The sequence below is a fragment of the Leptidea sinapis genome, chromosome 1 (genome assembly GCF_905404315.1).
Source record: "Leptidea sinapis chromosome 1, ilLepSina1.1, whole genome shotgun sequence".
Lineage (NCBI taxonomy): Eukaryota > Metazoa > Arthropoda > Insecta > Lepidoptera > Pieridae > Leptidea > Leptidea sinapis.
Window position 1 is genome coordinate 18,726,788 of NC_066265.1, and position 18,268 is coordinate 18,745,055.

Consider the following 18,268-nt stretch of genomic DNA (forward strand, 5'->3'; position numbering starts at 1 on the left):
ATCATTAACCAGTTACATCAACTAACTACACACCAATTTTCATCGATATCGTGCAAGCAGTTCTTGCGCTATAAAAAGATATACAGATGGACAGACATAAAATTAAAAAATTCTACAATTGGTATAGATTTATATAGTAGTAGAGAATGATAAAGGTTTGAAGTCACAATAAAAGTCAAAGTGAGCGTGTCAGTGGCACAGTAGTTAAAACTGTAAACTACCTTTGAAGTATATCCCTTCAAATAAAAAAAGAATCATTGAAATCGGTTGGCGCGATATTGAGTTATTTGTAAATTTGACGCGCACATACATGTAGCAAATTTAAGACTTTTATTTTTTTTTCTCATGAATGCCACTGTCAGATCTGGACTTTGGTCCAGATTTTTTCAAATGGGACTACATGGGAAACACCAGCTTTCAAATAAAAAATGAAATATCAAAATCGGTTCACCCAATTGAAAGTTCCAACATAAAACATACCGACGAATTGTGAACCTCCTCCTTTTTTCAAGTCGGTTAAAAATATATGTTAATTCGTCTTCTATAATATCATTTAAAGCACAAAACATACACTTATCCACTATATCATATACAAAAAGTACATTTTATAAAAATAATATTGAAATGCACATTGTAATTGAAACCAGTTTTATTTTTGTAAAACCCATGCGTTGTGTAAATGTGACAAGGATTGTTAATTAATTAATTGTACACACAAATAGCAACACAGCAACTAATACAAAAACTGAAATCGGCAAAGCTTCTTACAGCGCTATGAAATGGTTATTCTACAGGCTTTGGGAACACTAAGATGAAAGATATAATCAGTACCCTACATATTATAGTATGTAATTTAAAATTATCAAGTATTGGAAAATTGGATCTGATAGTCCCATTCTGTACGGTGTTATGGTTGCCGTACCTACAGATTAATTTATGTTAGTTCATAAATTAAACGAGACTTAAGAACAATTGGTTTATTGAACTAAGTCTAAATGTTTAAAATGGTTAATCGTTATGAGCACACGACAGATTGATGCTCGAACGTGAACTGGGGAATAATGTGGAAACACGGCACGCGCCGGCTCAACTGCTGACAGGGCGCAACGTGATGCGCGATGTTCGACTCGTACACATTCGGTGTTATTAGTTGGCTGGTCGATCCAATTTGGAAAATCTTGGACCTCAGCCGTTCCCAATATACTATCTACAGATAGAGATAGATCTTCTACTGTCAGTTATTAGCTGTCAATAATCTGAAGCTATCCCAATATACCCGATAAGTCATTCTTATCGCCAATTCACTGTTGCAATTTCCATACAAACTTCTAACCCTGGTAAGCTATACGTCGTCTCATTGACAGGCAGCGTGTAAGGTATAGGATGAGTTACCGTCGATAAGTATATTGTGACAGAAAAGTCAACGATAATTACGATTTTTTAAATCAAGTAGGCCACAACCGGAGATAGACTGAACATTGGGAATGGCCGTAAGTGTCTAATTTAAATAAACATCGAATAACAATTACTATAAAACTCAAGTTTTCCGAAGTGGTGGTAAATTATGGAGTTTTAATTTTCATTGCTGCCCGTACTACTAATACTAGTTATCAATATGTTATTTGCTATATAGATATTGCGCATTCGACCTAGAACGCTGGATAATCGGTTTACGGACGTTAATACACGCATTATTCTTTAGTTGGTTAGGGAGACAGAAAAGCAACAGTCGTCACAATATGTATACCTGATTACAGCATTTTCTGGGGCAGACTACCAAGTGATAAATGTGGCTCACCGGTGACAGCGGGCTTGGGATGCTGGAGGTTCTGAGCATGCTCAGTTTCCGGCGCTGCTCGGCGCTGAGCGACGCGCGCCGACTCCTGTCGAAGTCGTAGGAAGATTCGGCTGAGTCCACGCTAACACCGCGCAAGAGAGTTGGTCGAAACATTGCGATCACTGTTTGTTAGAAGCTGTCTCAAAAATGCGATGAGGTGAGACTGAAGCGATGTCTTGAAGGAATAAGAAACAGACGAGCGTGCGGTCACTGTCCACTAGGAATTACAGAAGCACTGGCTTTAGAGAAGAGTTACACCATAATACGTTTCAATATATCTTACAAATTGTATTGTATTAACACGATTAAAACTTTTTCACATATATATGAAGAAAAAACAGAAAATATATTGCGCGTTCATAGACTTGGAAAAGGCTTATGATAGGGTGAATAGAAAGGAATTACGGGAGGTGTTATCTATGTATGGGATAGACAATTTTCTGAAAAGGGCTCTGAAATCTCTGTAAAGGGATTCCCGAGCCTGTGTTCGGATTAATGGTGCCTATACGGGCTGGTTTGATATCTCCAAAGGTGTCAGACAAGGTTATGTAGCCTCGTCTTGATTGTTCAACCTATTCATGGATAGCTGCATGAATGATGTGAGAGAAATGCAATGTGGAATCAATATGGAAGAGTTAAGAGCGTACAAGAGACACTACAACGATCGAACAAACAAGTGTCTCTTGATGATCAAGTCATTTTTGCATCATCGGCGAATGAGTTGCAATAAATGATGGACTGCTTGAACGGGAGCTTTAAAGCGAGAGGTTTGAAAGTGAATGCAAGGCGAAAGTACCATCATTTGAGAAGGATGAAAGGTTAACTGAGTGTAATATGACGATTGAAGATGAAAGGGTAGAACAAGTTACAGAATTCGTATCAATTAATAACCTTTTAGGACTATAGCGCCTTAAATTAATTAATAGTAATGACATTATTTTAATGTAATGACAAATCTAGCGCAGAGCGAAATTTGGAGGAAAGCTGCGTATGTGTAAGTGGCGGACTTATAACAAGTCGTAAACAGTCAGCCTCGCTTGGCATTAGCTCATTAGTGCTTTGAATATTAAACTATGTATTTAGTACAGGAGGAATCGGCACATGAGTACCGGAAACTATTCCACCTCAATTTTATTATGCGATCCTCTTCAAATTGCCCTACTGATGATATAAATGCATGTTGCCGCAGAGCAACCCCGGGCGATATTGTTTAAACCGAAATTGCTAAAACAATTGCTTAAGAAAGTGTTATTTTTCAACCGGACATTCTTTTGTATTCTTTATACAAATAAAAAAGGTCCTATGACTTTTCATATATTTTTAGAGATATGAATTATTAAAGGTTAGAAAAATCTTAAATTTGGGTACTTTTGACCAATGAAAAAATATTTTAAGAAAATATATAAATAATATTTTTTTAATTGCTGAAACAATAATTAATTATATTCTTAATAGAGATTTAAAAAAAAATTCATTGTAAATACCTGCGGCTGGACAGGGCTGTCCGGGTGTGTACAAGTTATGGCTACGATATCATACAATTAAATGACATTAAACTTGATAGTAATTACTTACATTCATTAATTCTAAACAATACAATGTAAAGGATTCCAGTTTTAATAATTTTAATTCTTGTTAAGTCGAGATGCATTATACACGACTGCGCCAGAAGGAGAGTTATGTTTTTCGAGACTATGTATGTAGGTATAATTGTTTGGTACGCTTCGCTTTTGCGGCCTGAACGGCTCAATCAATGGATTTTAGCTGTAGAGTTGTCGTTAGATTCGTATTAATTTTGAAAGTGAAATTGGGTACATCAAAATATTAGAAAAAAACAAAATGGCGGATTTTGGCGCCAAATTTAAATGATTGTCACGCTCTGGACCCCGAACGGCTAAATGGATTTTATCATGAGGATTGTCGTTAGATTCGTATTAATTGTGAAAGTGACATTGGGCATATCAAAATAATAATAAAAAACAAAATGGGGGGTTTGGCGCCAAATTTAAATGTTTGGGACGGTCTGCACCCGGAATGCAGCAATAGATTTTAGCTTAAGACATGTCGTTAGATTCGTATTAATTAAAAATTTATTGGTTATAAATTTTTAATCAGAACACAACATAAGCTAGGAGCACCACCACGCGTTGAAGGCGGTAACAGTATAACTGACTAAAACTACTTGTACTATTACATATTCCTTCAATAAACTGAAACTCTTTCAATAATAAAACTAAAAAAACAAACGGTAATTTAAAAAACCCGACTGTATTTCTGTGTGATTTCGAAATAAAAAAACCCTAAAACAAGAAAGTCGTCAAACCCTACACTTAACTTAAGAATCGTCAAAAATGCTAAGACGATGCTTAAAAGCGTCAAATCGGTCGAACACATTCTAGAAATGAATACTTAGTGAATTAAGAGCACTTTACTACCTATATTCAAAATAGAGTCATGTTATAGAATTATTTTTAAATAATATGTAAACAAATCTAATTACCTATAGTTACTACCTACTTGTGTTATTATCAACATCACAAATTCAGAGAATTTTTAAATTATAGTGCCAATAATCAACTCTAAAAACATATAAAAGAGGCCAAGTGTGAGTCGGACTCGCCCTAGCAGCAAGAAACATTATAAAAAAGGATAATGAATTGTTCCATAAATCTGATAGCTATCACTCTTCTTTCACCATTAATGCCATCACTCTTTGGAATCAACTGCCGCTTACTATCCGTCAAGCACAATCATTAGCAGCCTTTAAAAATCAACTAAAAAAACATTATCTGTCCTCTATTTGATAGAATCTATCTGTATGTATCCACCAACATAATTCAACAATTCTGAAATGTTAATTTTTGTTCCTACTTTTTACACATTTTACTTTCTTATAAATTTATCTATACTTTAGTATAGTATATCTTATGTGTGTCTATATTTTTGACACTTCTTACCCTTTTAATGTACTGCCTTTCTCTTTTATTGTATTACAAAAGGTTGCCTGGAAGAGATCACTATATAGTGATAAGGCCGCCATTTGCACCGTATCATGTAATTATGTATGTTAGTAATTAAGTTATATTTTGTTAATGTGGTGTCAAAAAAGTGTAATAAATAAATAAAAATAATGATATTAAATTATTTAAATGGTAAAGGCAAAAAAATTTTGCTCATATCATAGAGTGCGAATGACCTCTCATCATTTATACGTATTAAAAATAAACAACTTACAAGATCTCGTTTAACTAAATTTTTGGTCGAAGTTTCCATCGTAATGTACATTATATATATATTTTTTAGTTTTATCATTCTCTTATTTTATAAGTTACAGTTTAAGTTGCGGGGGGTGAAACACATTTTACTACTTTGGAAGTGTCTCTCGCGCAAACTATTCAGTTTAGAAAAAAATGATATCAGAAATTTCAAAATCATTTTTTAAGGTCAAATACGTCTACTTACCAAGTTTCAACAGTATAGTTTTTATAGATTTGGAAAAAAGTGGCTGTGACATACACGGACAGACAGACGGACATTACGAATCTACAAGGGTTCCGTTTTTTGCCATTTGGCTTCGGAACCCTAAAAAAGCTATCAATACTAACTAACAATAATATTTTTTGTTTATATCATACGCTACGTGGTAATAAAAATACAACTTAAATAACAGATTTCATTTGTTTATGTAAATGAACGACAATATTATGATTGTTTGATTGCCCTTCATATTACCTTTGCAAGATAACTCCTAACATTTATTTTGTTAACCATAAATGAAATAACTTGGATATAATGAAAATTAAACGCTAGCTTATCAAATTTTATAAAGTTTAAGTACTACAATATTGTTAAAATCGTGTAAATACAAAACAATATAATGGTAAATATGGCTGTGTTAAAATATAGAACATTGTTTAAAAATAGAATTTTTTAACAGAATTCATGCAATTTTTTGTTAAAAATTGAAAATTTGAAATCAAACATTCGTAAAAAAAAATCACCTTTTTCTTTCCATATTTACTATAAAACCTAGCAACAATATTTGTGAGAAGGAACTTTTTACATCATTAAACCCACACTGAAATCACAACGCGTATTTTTGGCGGCAAAAGCGAGTATTGTGTAAACCGGGCTAATTCGTTCAAATATTAGGTGTGAACTGAATTAGTATCAGTAGAAGACAGTGAACTGAAGCCAGCCAGTTACACAATTATATCTGACATTTAAAATTGGATCAGACGCGCGTAGATAGCTCTTCACGCAGTGGACACATAATCGTGTTACTGCTCTTCGCACTAATAATATAAACAAACGGAAGTAGTAAGCCTGCGCCAGCTGATTTAACTCTTTATTTCAGTATTATATATTTGCCAAGATGGAAATTAATATGTGGTACAATGGATTTGCTTGCGCAGTGTCACTATACTGAAATTCCATGACTCAAATGACAAGCGTAGCAGTGCACTGTAACTACAGTTATAAATTGCCCTGACACGACACGACATGACCCGGTACCTTCAAAAAGGTACCAACAAGCTTTTTTTTATTAATATGAGGGCCAAGACGGGCAGGACGTTCAGCTGATGGTAATTGATACCTACCCATTACAGTGCAGTGCCGCTCAGGATTCTTGAAAGACCCAAATCTTCTGAGTGGCACTACAACTGCGCATATCACGTTGCGGCATAAGATGTTAAGTCTCATTTGCCCAGTAATTTCACTAGCTACGGCGCCCTTCAGACCGAAACACAATAATGTTTAAACATAACTGCTTTACGGCAGAAATAGGCGCCGTTGTTCCAATTTCGTTCCGCAATTACCCATAATCGAGCCTCCTGTGGCATCTAAATGACCGTCGGCGCTCGAGCTCCTGTGATTCTTTTAGTATTGAAAAGGGCGGTGGTCATTTACCATCATCATTCATGAGAAGAGGATTAAGATTAGATAATTATTCATTAATATGTACGGTTGAGAGATGGACTGTATCACAGTGATGACTATTTTTACCGCCAAGGAGTAGTTTGTGTACTTCTTGTTTCGGTCTGAAGATCGCTCATTGCACGTAGTGTATTTACTGAAAAACTAACAATTAACGAGCACATCGTGATGCCACTTATTTTTGGAACACTTATTACACTCTATCACATCACAAGAGAACGAGGAAAATTTGGCTGGTTTGCAGAACGTCTGTTAAATCTGCAATGTTGATAAATGAATCTAAGTGGGATATTGTTGGGATTCCGAGGCAGAAATACACCAGCTATTTGAACATATCTACTATAAATGCGATAGTTAGTTGATGTTAAAAAAGCAACATACCTATAATATAAAGTAAAATTATAAGAATATCGAGATATTCGTTTTGGATTATTCATTATAATAATATTTAATATGCTTTAACCGTCCTGGTGGACCACTTCGTTTATTGGTGCATATTGCACATACCTACACCGTTCAGTAGAATTTGTTTTTTATTGTAGTCAGACAGACAGACGCCGCGGCGGATCTTTGTGTTATAATGTAGCAAAGTAATTAGAATAAAAATAAATTATTAAATTTATTTATAGAACAACCCATGCCTACATTATTGGTGTTTCGAATAGAAATTAAAAACCCTTATCCCACGTGTGACGATGGAATGGCGTAGCATTTGGCTTTGCGTAGAGATATGGGATCTCTCTGCTTCTTCAACCGCATATTATGTTATGGGAAATGATCAGAGATGTTGTTCAGGTACCAGGGGCCAAATTTCACCACCGGACATTACGTCAAAATACGAATATTTTTCACTATAAAATGTTTCACTAGACACCAATTACCACTGGTTTACCGAACCGATACGACTTAGGGACCTTTAAGTGAAGCATACTCCCATCTCATATCCGACAACGCTTCTCTTGATCTCTGGTATTGCTGATCGCCATGCGCGGCTGGGTATTCTACTTTCCATGAGGTAAACCACCTGACCGTTTCCCCCTCTAATATAATAAAGCACCGGACTACACTACATAATAATATAAGACATTGTTTTTCAATCTGTGGGTCGCGATCCCTAGGGGGGTCCCTACTTGGGGGGTTGCCGGAAGAAAGAAAAAGGCAAGATAGACTACATTAAAAACACTATATTTTAAGTAATATAAGATAGTCTTGTTAAATTTTCAAGAGTTTGTCTACTTGAGTCTATTTCTCTTTTTAGTTTTACCCCCTTATTCATAATGGTCCGCTAACTTTAAACAGCCGCTTAGGAGTGTTTTTTCTCATTCTGACTTAGGTCAATAGAAGAAGACAGAGTGAGAATTAGCAATGCTTTAAATTAGCAGACTGTTATAAATAAGGGGGTTGTTGTCAGCTCTGGAAATTCTAGTTTTCTTTTCATCCAATACAGGCCGACATTTTGTGCATAAAATTAGTATAATTCTTATAAAATAACATCATAAATTATTTATCTAACTGACAAGATGATCGCCAGCATATTTATAGCTGTAATGGGGTCGCGAAATAAGTAATATTGAAAATCACTAATATAAGGAATAGTTATTGAAATAACTAAAGTACGTGTAAACTAATCTTTGAAATATTCTTCAGTTGCGAAAACACTTTAGTTTAAAAAAATATTTAACTCGTTACTATCGTGGTGAGGTCTCAACGGAGTGCCTGGGGGGAAAGGGGGGCTTTAAAGTCAAAGTCAATATTCCTGTTATCCTCGTTTTATTGTGTTATCTTGCTGAATATAGTTTAAATTATGCCATAAAGCGATATACAATTAAAAGAAAGGCTTTGAAATTAATTCCTTATGTTTTCTCTCTCAGAGAGCATTTTTTTGCCGATACTGATTTTCTAACATCAAATCCATTTTTTTTTATTAAAATAAGGGACGAGACGAACAGGACGTTCAGCGGATAGAAATTGATACGCCCTGCCCATTACCTAAAAACGCTCGTCACCTTGAGGCATAAGATGGTCATAAGTCTCATTTGCCCAGTAATTTCACTAGCTACGGCGGCCTTCAGACCGAAACACAATACACTTACTGCTTCACGGCATAGGCGTCATGTAAACAATTAAGAAAAATATAATTATTTTGTCATATTTAAATGATTGATCAGAATATACAATAATAATAACGTACCCTTTCAATCACAGCTCGACGACGCCTGAAGAAACCCGAGACGCCACAGAAAGACATGACGTCACTGTTCACCACTATCACATTAAAGTCACGATCAACTCAGATCAAACACAAACGTCCGAATTCTTTAATTGTGCATGTTATTCTGTACAGATAAAAATATCACGTGCATTGTCTATGTACTGGAGGTCGCGTCTCATGTACACTGTACAGGGTTGTGTTAACTTATGTTTTCTTACTATTAAATATATTAAAAACACAAATTAAATTACATTACATATAAATACTAGAATAAATTCACTAATTAGGTTGTGTTATTACAGAATACGTTGAATTTTTCAGACTACCCTCATAGTTCATTTTTATGGTAGGTATGTATATATTTTGTAACATTTTAATGGTAGATTCACTTTCATTTTGGTTGTTGTTATATTTATTATGACCTTTGGTAACAAGACCATCAGCTCAAACCAAAAGTAAATAAAAGAAAAATATTTAAATCAATTTTCAATATACTCTATTACAAGCAAAACCACCGTTAGGTTTTTGGTCGAAAAAATTCTTTATGTAGGTTAGACCACCATTTTATATTTTTTTTCGTTTCATTTTGGAATTAAATGTGAAATAAAATCATGTTTGTATCAGAAATTATTAGAGTGGCCTTATTTGACTGAAGTCATAGACAAGTAAGTCTATTACTATTTTCCAAACCATAGATATGCTAGTGATCGATTTATCATAGTAACTTGTAATTATATTTTATTTTTATTTGGAAAACTTATCATATCATAATTATATTATGAACACAAATATTTTAGTTCTAGTAAATAGGAACCATTTTTAACCCTCGTCAGTATAATTATACAAATACATTGAGGTGAAGACGAATACGTCATGTAATTAGATGATTTTTTTCTCACTAGATTTTAATTTATTGGTTTTATTCTTATTTTTAAACATATACTGGGGACTTATTGTTAACAGATTTCTACCCTCAGGATAAACAACAAACAGGTGGAAAATCAATTTTAGATAAAAGGTGTTTTTATAATATTCATATTTTTAAATACCCAGGTATATTTCATTATATATATTATATACATTCGATTGATTGAGATTGAAATATAATCATTGCGAAACAGAAGTGGCAGTGGTCTGGCCACATAGTTGCACGGACAGATGGCCGTTGGAACAGTCCTCGAATCGCGACCATGTACCGGAGGACGCAGTGTTGGTACGGAACAAGATGGGACTGGTCAAGATCGCTGGAATACATCGGATGAGGGCAGCACAGGACCGATCTTTGGGTGAGGACTTTGTCGAGCAGTGAACGTCTTCCGGCTGATGATGATGATACAATTTCATCCATCAGCTTTAACTTCGACATTCTGTTGTGAACCTATATTGAGATTCTTCTATATTCTTTTCCGACAATAGGTGCACTCAAAATGAACAAGATTTTTTTGTGAGAAAAGACAAAAAGACCAAACGAGCGTACATACGGATACCAGTGGGAGGCTCCTTTGCACTGGATGCCGGCTAGATTATGGGTACCACAACGGCGCCTATTTCTGCCGTGAAGCAGTAATGTGTAAGCATTACTGTGTTTCGGTCTGAAGGACGCCGTAGCTAGTTAAAATACTGGGCAAATGAGACTTGACAACTTATGTCTCAAGGTGACGAGCGCAGTTGAATTGCCGCTAAAAATTTTTGGGTTTTTCGACAATCCTGAGCGGCACTGCATTGTAATGGGCTAGGCGTATCAATTATCATTAGCTTAACGTCTGGCTCGTCTTGTTCCTAATTTTTATCAAAAAAAACGGATCACCTCATAGTAAGTGATCACCGCAGACCATACTCTTCTGTAACACCAGAGGAATTACAAAAGCGTTGTAGAACTTATAAAGCGAAAACGCATTGGTACGTGGCGAGGAATCAAACTAACATCTAAACATATGAATAATTAATATAGAAGCTGCTATAATTTAGTTATAAACATAAAATACATTAAATTTCGAGAGCATCCTGTTTATAATACGACGTTGGTTGGAACCGCTTCTATCCCGCAGGAACCAATCTTCTTTAATTGTTTATAATTGCTCACTCGCTCACTCGACTTGACGTTGTAAAGAATAATATCTTATAGTACCAATGTACTAGTAACATTCTATAAATAAACCTACGTGCATTGGTGTCAGCTATATCTAATAAATGGAGAACTGATCGTAACTTATACCTTAAGATTAAACGTGATTCTAAGAAGGTTTTAGTATATTAGGATATTATGTTGGTGATAGCTTGTCTGGAGCCTATATTTTTTAGCTTAGAAATTAAACCTATATATTCGCAATACAAATAATCCATTCAATGACATTTTATTACATAGGAAAATAATTATTATTCATACAATGAGCGGGCGCGGGATACTTAGTCTGGCCATACATACTGTTACAATTAAAAATAAACAAAATATTACATTTGAATTTGGAATCTGTCATTTTTACATGATTGTTCACTGAGTTTACTCATTTTGGCGCCAATACAATGTTTAATATTTTGCAATATTAAAATGGAGTGGGGTGATAAAGAGAAACGAATCGCTGTGATTGTATTACACAAAGTAGGTATGGAGCCAAATGTAATTTTTAAAACTCTCCATACATTTGGTATTAGTGAAATGTTTACGATTGGCAGTGAAGAATTTTCCAATGAAAGAGTGCGTGCTTGTATTGATAACTGGCCTCAACGTTTAAATGACTGTATTGCAGCCAATGGAGACTTCGAATAACCTTTTTACATTTTATATTTATGTATTAAAATAACATACTGTAAAAGTAATTATTTTTATTTGCAATAGAAAAATTTATACGGCAAATAATACGTTTGCCGGGTCAGCACTTTTACTGTTATAAAATGGAGTAAATACGCAGAGAAGATAAATAGTGTTTATTTATACAAAGTTTGACAGTATCAAAATCTAGTTATTTTCTTTTTTTCTAATTGTCTTTATCACGCCATACTTTTTACATCGTCAGTATGCCGTACGTAACAATATTAGTAATTTTTTGAGTATACACCCAACATGTCGCGAATGGCCGCTCGAAGTGAATAACAAAGAGGATAAAATACTATGTAATAACAGGCGGGACTACTGAAGTAAAAATTGAACTTTAGTTTAGTATGAGACGTGCAGTCATTTGACATCAATTTGAAATAGTAGTAATTACAGTACGGCGATTGGCGTCGATGTATTATCCGGCTAAGTTTGAAAGCGAACAGTTGCATAAAGCGTAGTGGATTTCGGCTATCTAGGTTTTATACAAGATTATAGCGGTCACCTGTCAATCTATCAATGATTGCACGTTTCATACAATCGAGAGAATCGGTTTTTTCTTAAAGAGTTTCGCTAGGCTAGTGAATAGTGTTGTGTAAATGTTAATTAATTCTTAATGTCTCCAAGGGAACCCTTAAGGGGGACACCCTTGAAGTCATGTGTCACGCGGGGACCACAGAAGATCAGCGTAGCAACACATTTATGTTTGATCACATGCTGAGTGACTCCTTTTTTCAACACCACACGTTTTTATATTTTTATATGTTTATATTTTCAAGTTGTTTCATTTTTGTTATTTGTGTGTGTGTACAAATAAATGTTGTTCTTTCTTTATTTCTTTCTAATAGAACAAGTATTGATGATGACAATTTTGTTTATCGATATAAAAGAAACAACTACAGATATTTAAATTAATGAAGGTTGATGCTGATTGTGAAGTATTTTTATACTTGCCTAATACGATTTTATCAATTAATTTTAGGTTTTTAAAGCAATTATGAATAAGAAGGTTTATGAATAACAAGGTTTCATAGCACAAGTAGAAGTATTTTCCTAAAGACAGTTGTATAGAGGTGTTCAGTGAGCTCTGCATAATATTTTGTAGGTAAACATTCGGTTGATTTCTCGTGACAGGCTTCGTCATGCTTGCTTAAATGTCGCTGCTTGTGGTGGATATGGTCGAGGGATGCGATGGCTGGTCTATGCGTCATGCTCGTTAACAGCTGCTTCTTGTGGTGGCTGGATGATCCTGTTACCAGAAAATCTGCTTCACTTTCATCGCGTTGTTAATCTCTAAAAATGCTAGCACAATACCTTTATTTATTTAGGTACTCAATATGACAATAACTCTTACAAGAACCCCTGTTATTTTTACTTATTAATTTACATTTACTTTTTTTACGTACTCGTGAAAGCCATTAAATATTTGACGTTTGAGTATTGGGTGGTATTGAGGTTCTTGCCAGTTATTGTTATTAAGGCACACCTTTTCCGAAGTGGTGGTAAATGTAAAAGGAAAGGAAACTTATGACATTCAAAAGTATCATTTCCTTACCTATATATGAATAAAGTGATTTTGATTTGATTTGTTTGTGTGATGTGCAAGCCCCTTTAGCGCCTAAATAATATTGCTAGCAAATTTTACTGTAAATTTACCTCCAAGATAACGCATACTGTTTAATTTAATTTTGGTTATTTTTTTATCATTACAGAACCCTTGGTGTATTAGTCAAACACACTTGTCCACTTTTTTTTAGACTATTAACGCATGCATAATTAAAATGATTGCATTATGCACCATTTGATGTGCCAATAAAAGTTTGTATCTATAGTGATAAGAATGACCTTAACATCGGATAGTTTATGTTTACGACAACAGCTGCTTTATCAAAATCGTATTATTTAGAGTCCTACACCTTATAGGGTCAGCGACACCATTGTAAGTGTTTTGTTAAACGGAGAGGGTATAAATCAGGTGGAATATATTTTTTTGGATTACCCTGGATTGTAAATTACCGTGGGGCCCCCATATTGACGGATTGGCTAACAGACTTAGTTCTGCAGCATACGCGGTTAAAAAGATTAGACAATTAACTGACATAGATACGGTCCGACTTATATGCTTTAGTTACTTCCATAGTATTATGTATATTAGGTATATTGCTGTGGGGCAGCGCTGCCGATATTAAAAAAATATTTGTGCTGCAGAAGAGGGCTATCGGCGCTATTTATAACCTAGGTCCAAAAGAAACATTGAGAGCAAAATTTAAAGAAATTAACATCTTGACTGTTGTTTCTCAATATATTCTTGATAATGTAATGTATGTTCATAGGCACATAAGTGAATTTGCTAGAAACTGTGATAACCATAATGTTAACACCAGGAACAAACATAAACTTATAACGCCTACTACTCGGCTAAGTCGAGATAGTAAATCTTTTGTGGGCGTTGTATATGCTTTTACAACAAGATCCCTGATAATGTTGAAAACAAATATATTTTGAAATTCAAAATATTACTAAAAAAAACGTTTGTGTGGTAAAGGTTACAATAACATAAATGACTTTCGTAATGATACCACTGATTGGGAAATGAGCGACCGCCAGGCTATTAAATCATAAACTTTACTATACGATTTACATTGTAAACATGATTTTACATTAAAAAAAAAAGAAACCCGCTGAGTTTGTTGCGCCCGTTCTTCTCAGATCTGAGGCATACCTTTTGGAACGGTTGGTAGTTTTCACTTTCAATAAGTGATTTTATATCCTGTTTTGAATAAAAATATTTGATTTTGAAAATTTGAATTAACTGTTTAGGCTTAAACATTAGCAATTCACACAGGTAATGAATTGTTGTCGTCCAAAACCAAAAGTGACTTCACCTCGTCTCTCAGTTTGTGACCTTCCAAGAACTATTGATTGGAGAACTGACGGACGAGCTTCTAACCCGGGGTTGGAATGTCTCATTTATTATGGAAAAGGGGGACAAACGAGCGTATGGCTCACCTTGATCAATATCACCAAGATCGGATCAATAAATGTTACCCTGTGGCGGTAATGTTGGATTTTCGTTTAACTTTTTTACATTAGTCTCTAAGCTATTTTACTTATATCATGCACACGTAACGCCTTTCATAGACCGTGTAATTTTTGATCTGAATTTATTTTGACTGCGACGTTATAGACAGTAATCAGCCCTTTATCGGCCTTATAACGTTTTTCGTTTTATATTATGCGATTTCAATTCCCCGTATAACACGGGCATTGACGACATAACGCGGGGATTTCTAAAAATAATAATTAATATTTCTGTACGGTGAAATTTATAATGATTTGTACAGTTCATAATTAGCTTCGCGTACCTTTGTACTTTGTGTCAATTGTGTTATAACAATAATTATTTTATTAAATTTGTATATTAAAAACTTTAATAAAATAGTTAGACTAGGCCAACAATTGTTAATACTTGTTACGAATTGGGATTAAATATTATTACAGTTATTACAAATTACGAGGTTGTAAAAACCGCTTTATAAGGTAATAGCCCAGTAACACGTTTTAGTATAACGCGGAACCACTCTTTTTGTTTATGAAAATAAGGGACGAGACGAGGGACGTTCAGCTGATGGTAATTGATACGCCCTACCCATTACAATGCAGTGTCGCTCAGGATTCTTGAAAAACCCAAAAATTTTGAGTGGCACTAGAGCACGGCATGAGGTGTTAAGTCTCATTTGCCCAGTAATTTCACTAGCTACGGCGACCTTCAGACCGAAACATGGTAATGTTTACACATTACCGCTTCACGGCAGAAATAGGCGCCGTAGTGGTACCCATATTCTAGCCGGCTTCCCTGTGCAAAGGACTCTCCCACTCTACCGCGTTATAGGGGGGATTACCACGATATTTTTTCAGATCTTATAACTATATTTACAATAATATGATTATTATTTTCCTTGAATTAATGATGTTGAATGTTGATGTCAGTACGATAAACTCATCCACACAGCTTAGCCGTACGCCGGCGATGTCATTTCTTTGTGACAATACGCTCGTATCCTTCCTGACAGTTCATCGGTGGAGCTTCCTTTAACAATAATCACAAAGTGGTTGTAGCCAACGCCCCCTTTTAGTATTATTGGGATGCTGCCAATGGTTTCAATCGCGACGTGGCTTAACTGAAAATAAAATCGGAATAATGATTTATCGGTAGAATGCTGTTGTTCCTAAAGGAATATAGCTAGAGCTATAAATAACAATTTACTACTTCTTCTCATTTTTTTCTTTTGTATTAATTAGGTTAAGTATTAAGATTAAAAATATATTTTGTTTTCAATAACTTTTTTGAGTGAATGTGTCAGTTTTTCTTCCAAAATAAATTCAATTTAATTTCATTTACAGCTATAGGAATCTACTCAATAGATTGTTTTACATTTTTTTTGGCTTTCAACTCGTAAAGCATTGGATATTTCACGTTTGAGTAAGTATTTTTATTGCATCACTTTACATATACTTATTGTAATTAAAATAATTTGTGAAACGATGTTAGTGTAAATTTTCATTTAAGAGAGTGGCAATGAGTTCCTTGCAACTTCTTCTCATTTAAGCTCAACCTTTTCCAAAGTTGTGGTAAATAGAAAAAAAATGAAAATCGTAGGTGAAATCCTTTACCTAGATGAATAAAGTGATTTTGATTTGATTTAATTTAAAGTATGTTCCGAACCTTACAGCTATAGTTAACGTTAACGAGAATCTCATGCAGAAATTACTGAACAAATTGTAGTAGCATTCAATCACACTGATACGTAAATAGATAAAAAAGGCAGACAGAGGAGGAAATTTTAATATTGGTCTAGAATTATAATCAAACTTACAATACAATCAAACATTCCTTGGTTGTACATGCGATGGCCAGTCACATTTTCTTTGGGCCCGTATTTAAACTTCTTATTATAGACTCGACGATCGCCTAGTCTTCTGGAGCCCTGGTACAAGCTGTGGTATGGTGACCTGATGTATGGAGCGGCAGATGACGATGGCAGCTCATCAGGGTAAGGATAGGCTTTCATCATTCGACGGTAATTCAATCTGTGAAGTAATTGTACTTTTGCTTAGCGGTGAACGATAGAGTTATCAAGGACGCACACCGAGGAACAGACATAAACTTATGATGCCTACTACTCGGCTAAGTCGAGTTAGTAAGTCTTTTGTGGGTCGATGTATATGCTTTTACAACAAGATCCCAGAAAATGTTCGAAACAAAAGTATTACGTTATTCAAAAGAATTGTTAAAAAACGTTTGTGTGGTAAAGGTTACTATAACATAAATGACTTTCTTAATGATATCACAGATTGGGAATGAAGTGACCGCCCTCAGGCTATTAAATAATAAGTTTAATTGTACAATATTACTTTGTAAACATATTTATTCGATGAAAAATAAAGCCCGCTGAGTTTGTTGCACCCATTCTTCTCAGGTCTGAGGCATTCATTTTGGAATGGGTGGTAGTTTTTTGACTTTCAATAAGTGATGTCACATCCCATTTTGAATAAAAATATTTGAATTTGATTTACATTTTGTACTGCAGCCATTCTACTGAATTCTCGTACCCTTTTCCAATCGTATCGTCGTCTTATCAACTAGTTTACAAAAATGGAGGACGAGAATGTAATTTTGCATTTGATTGTGTAGAAGACCTTTACAATATTATAACCAGCTCTACGACACTCAAAAAGCCCTACGCCGATGAAATTTCAGATAGTGATTCTTAGTGTCAATCAACGGATATGTTAATAACTAGTATTTGCCCGTTGCATTCGCAACTAGGCAACTAGGTGAGATAAAACCTTTATCTCAATAAAATGGTTAAGTAGGGACAACAGGCAGAGTTGTCATACTGACACATGCAGGGCAAGCCTGTCAGCCGTTAAGGCGACACTAAATGGCAGCGACCTTGAGCGATATGAGTTCACGGCTGCCGGCCCGCCATCTATGTAACAAAGCCAATATTTTCAAAATTCTTGGGTGGAAAACAGTTTTTATGCTTACAATCCTCGTTATTCACTACTAATCTGAATAAATTAACCTACATAAAAAAGTACAAGCTATAAGAATAACTTTTCTGAGAGAAGTACCAAAAAAATGCGTCACGCCATGCCAAAAAAGTTGTTTAACTTCAAAGAAAAGTGGTAGTTCAAAAAGGCTGGAGTGTTAACTATAACCAACAGCAAGCATTAGCAACCTACAAATAAGACTTAAGGATATGTGTAACAGGATTAAGTAGTGTTCATAGCTCCAAATGCTACTTTTTCACCACAAAACTTGTCTAAACACACCTTGTTTGAGTGTTTTCTGCTAACCTTTTCCTTAAGTTGGCATAGCGACATCCCATTCTTCATGGACGCACGCCAAGAAAGGGAAGTTATATAATATAAGATTGTTACGAACATAAAGTAGTATAGCTTA

General features: G+C 34.8%; 1 protein-coding gene across 11 annotated transcripts in view; it reads right to left on the reverse strand.

The window, feature by feature from the left end:
- The window catches only part of LOC126970614 (uncharacterized protein ZK1073.1), a 255,934-nt gene extending 246,827 nt beyond the window's left edge, over window positions 1-9,107 (reverse strand). For 3 of the 11 annotated variants that reach the window (XR_007730673.1, XR_007730674.1, XM_050816643.1), the window contains exons 1-2: window positions 5,839-6,042; window positions 1,748-2,054 (exon numbers count right to left, since the gene is read on the reverse strand). Coding sequence is in view for 8 of the 11 variants with exons in the window: in XM_050816643.1 (XP_050672600.1) it covers window positions 1,748-1,951 (204 nt within the window). In the remaining 3 variants the exon portion in view is untranslated. Of the gene's footprint in view, window positions 1-1,747; window positions 2,077-5,838; window positions 6,056-8,966 lie in introns of those variants that run through there. The other 8 variants (XM_050816716.1, XM_050816654.1, XM_050816671.1 and 5 more) reach the window with 8 other exon arrangements.
- Window positions 9,108-18,268: the final 9,161 nt, after the last annotated feature.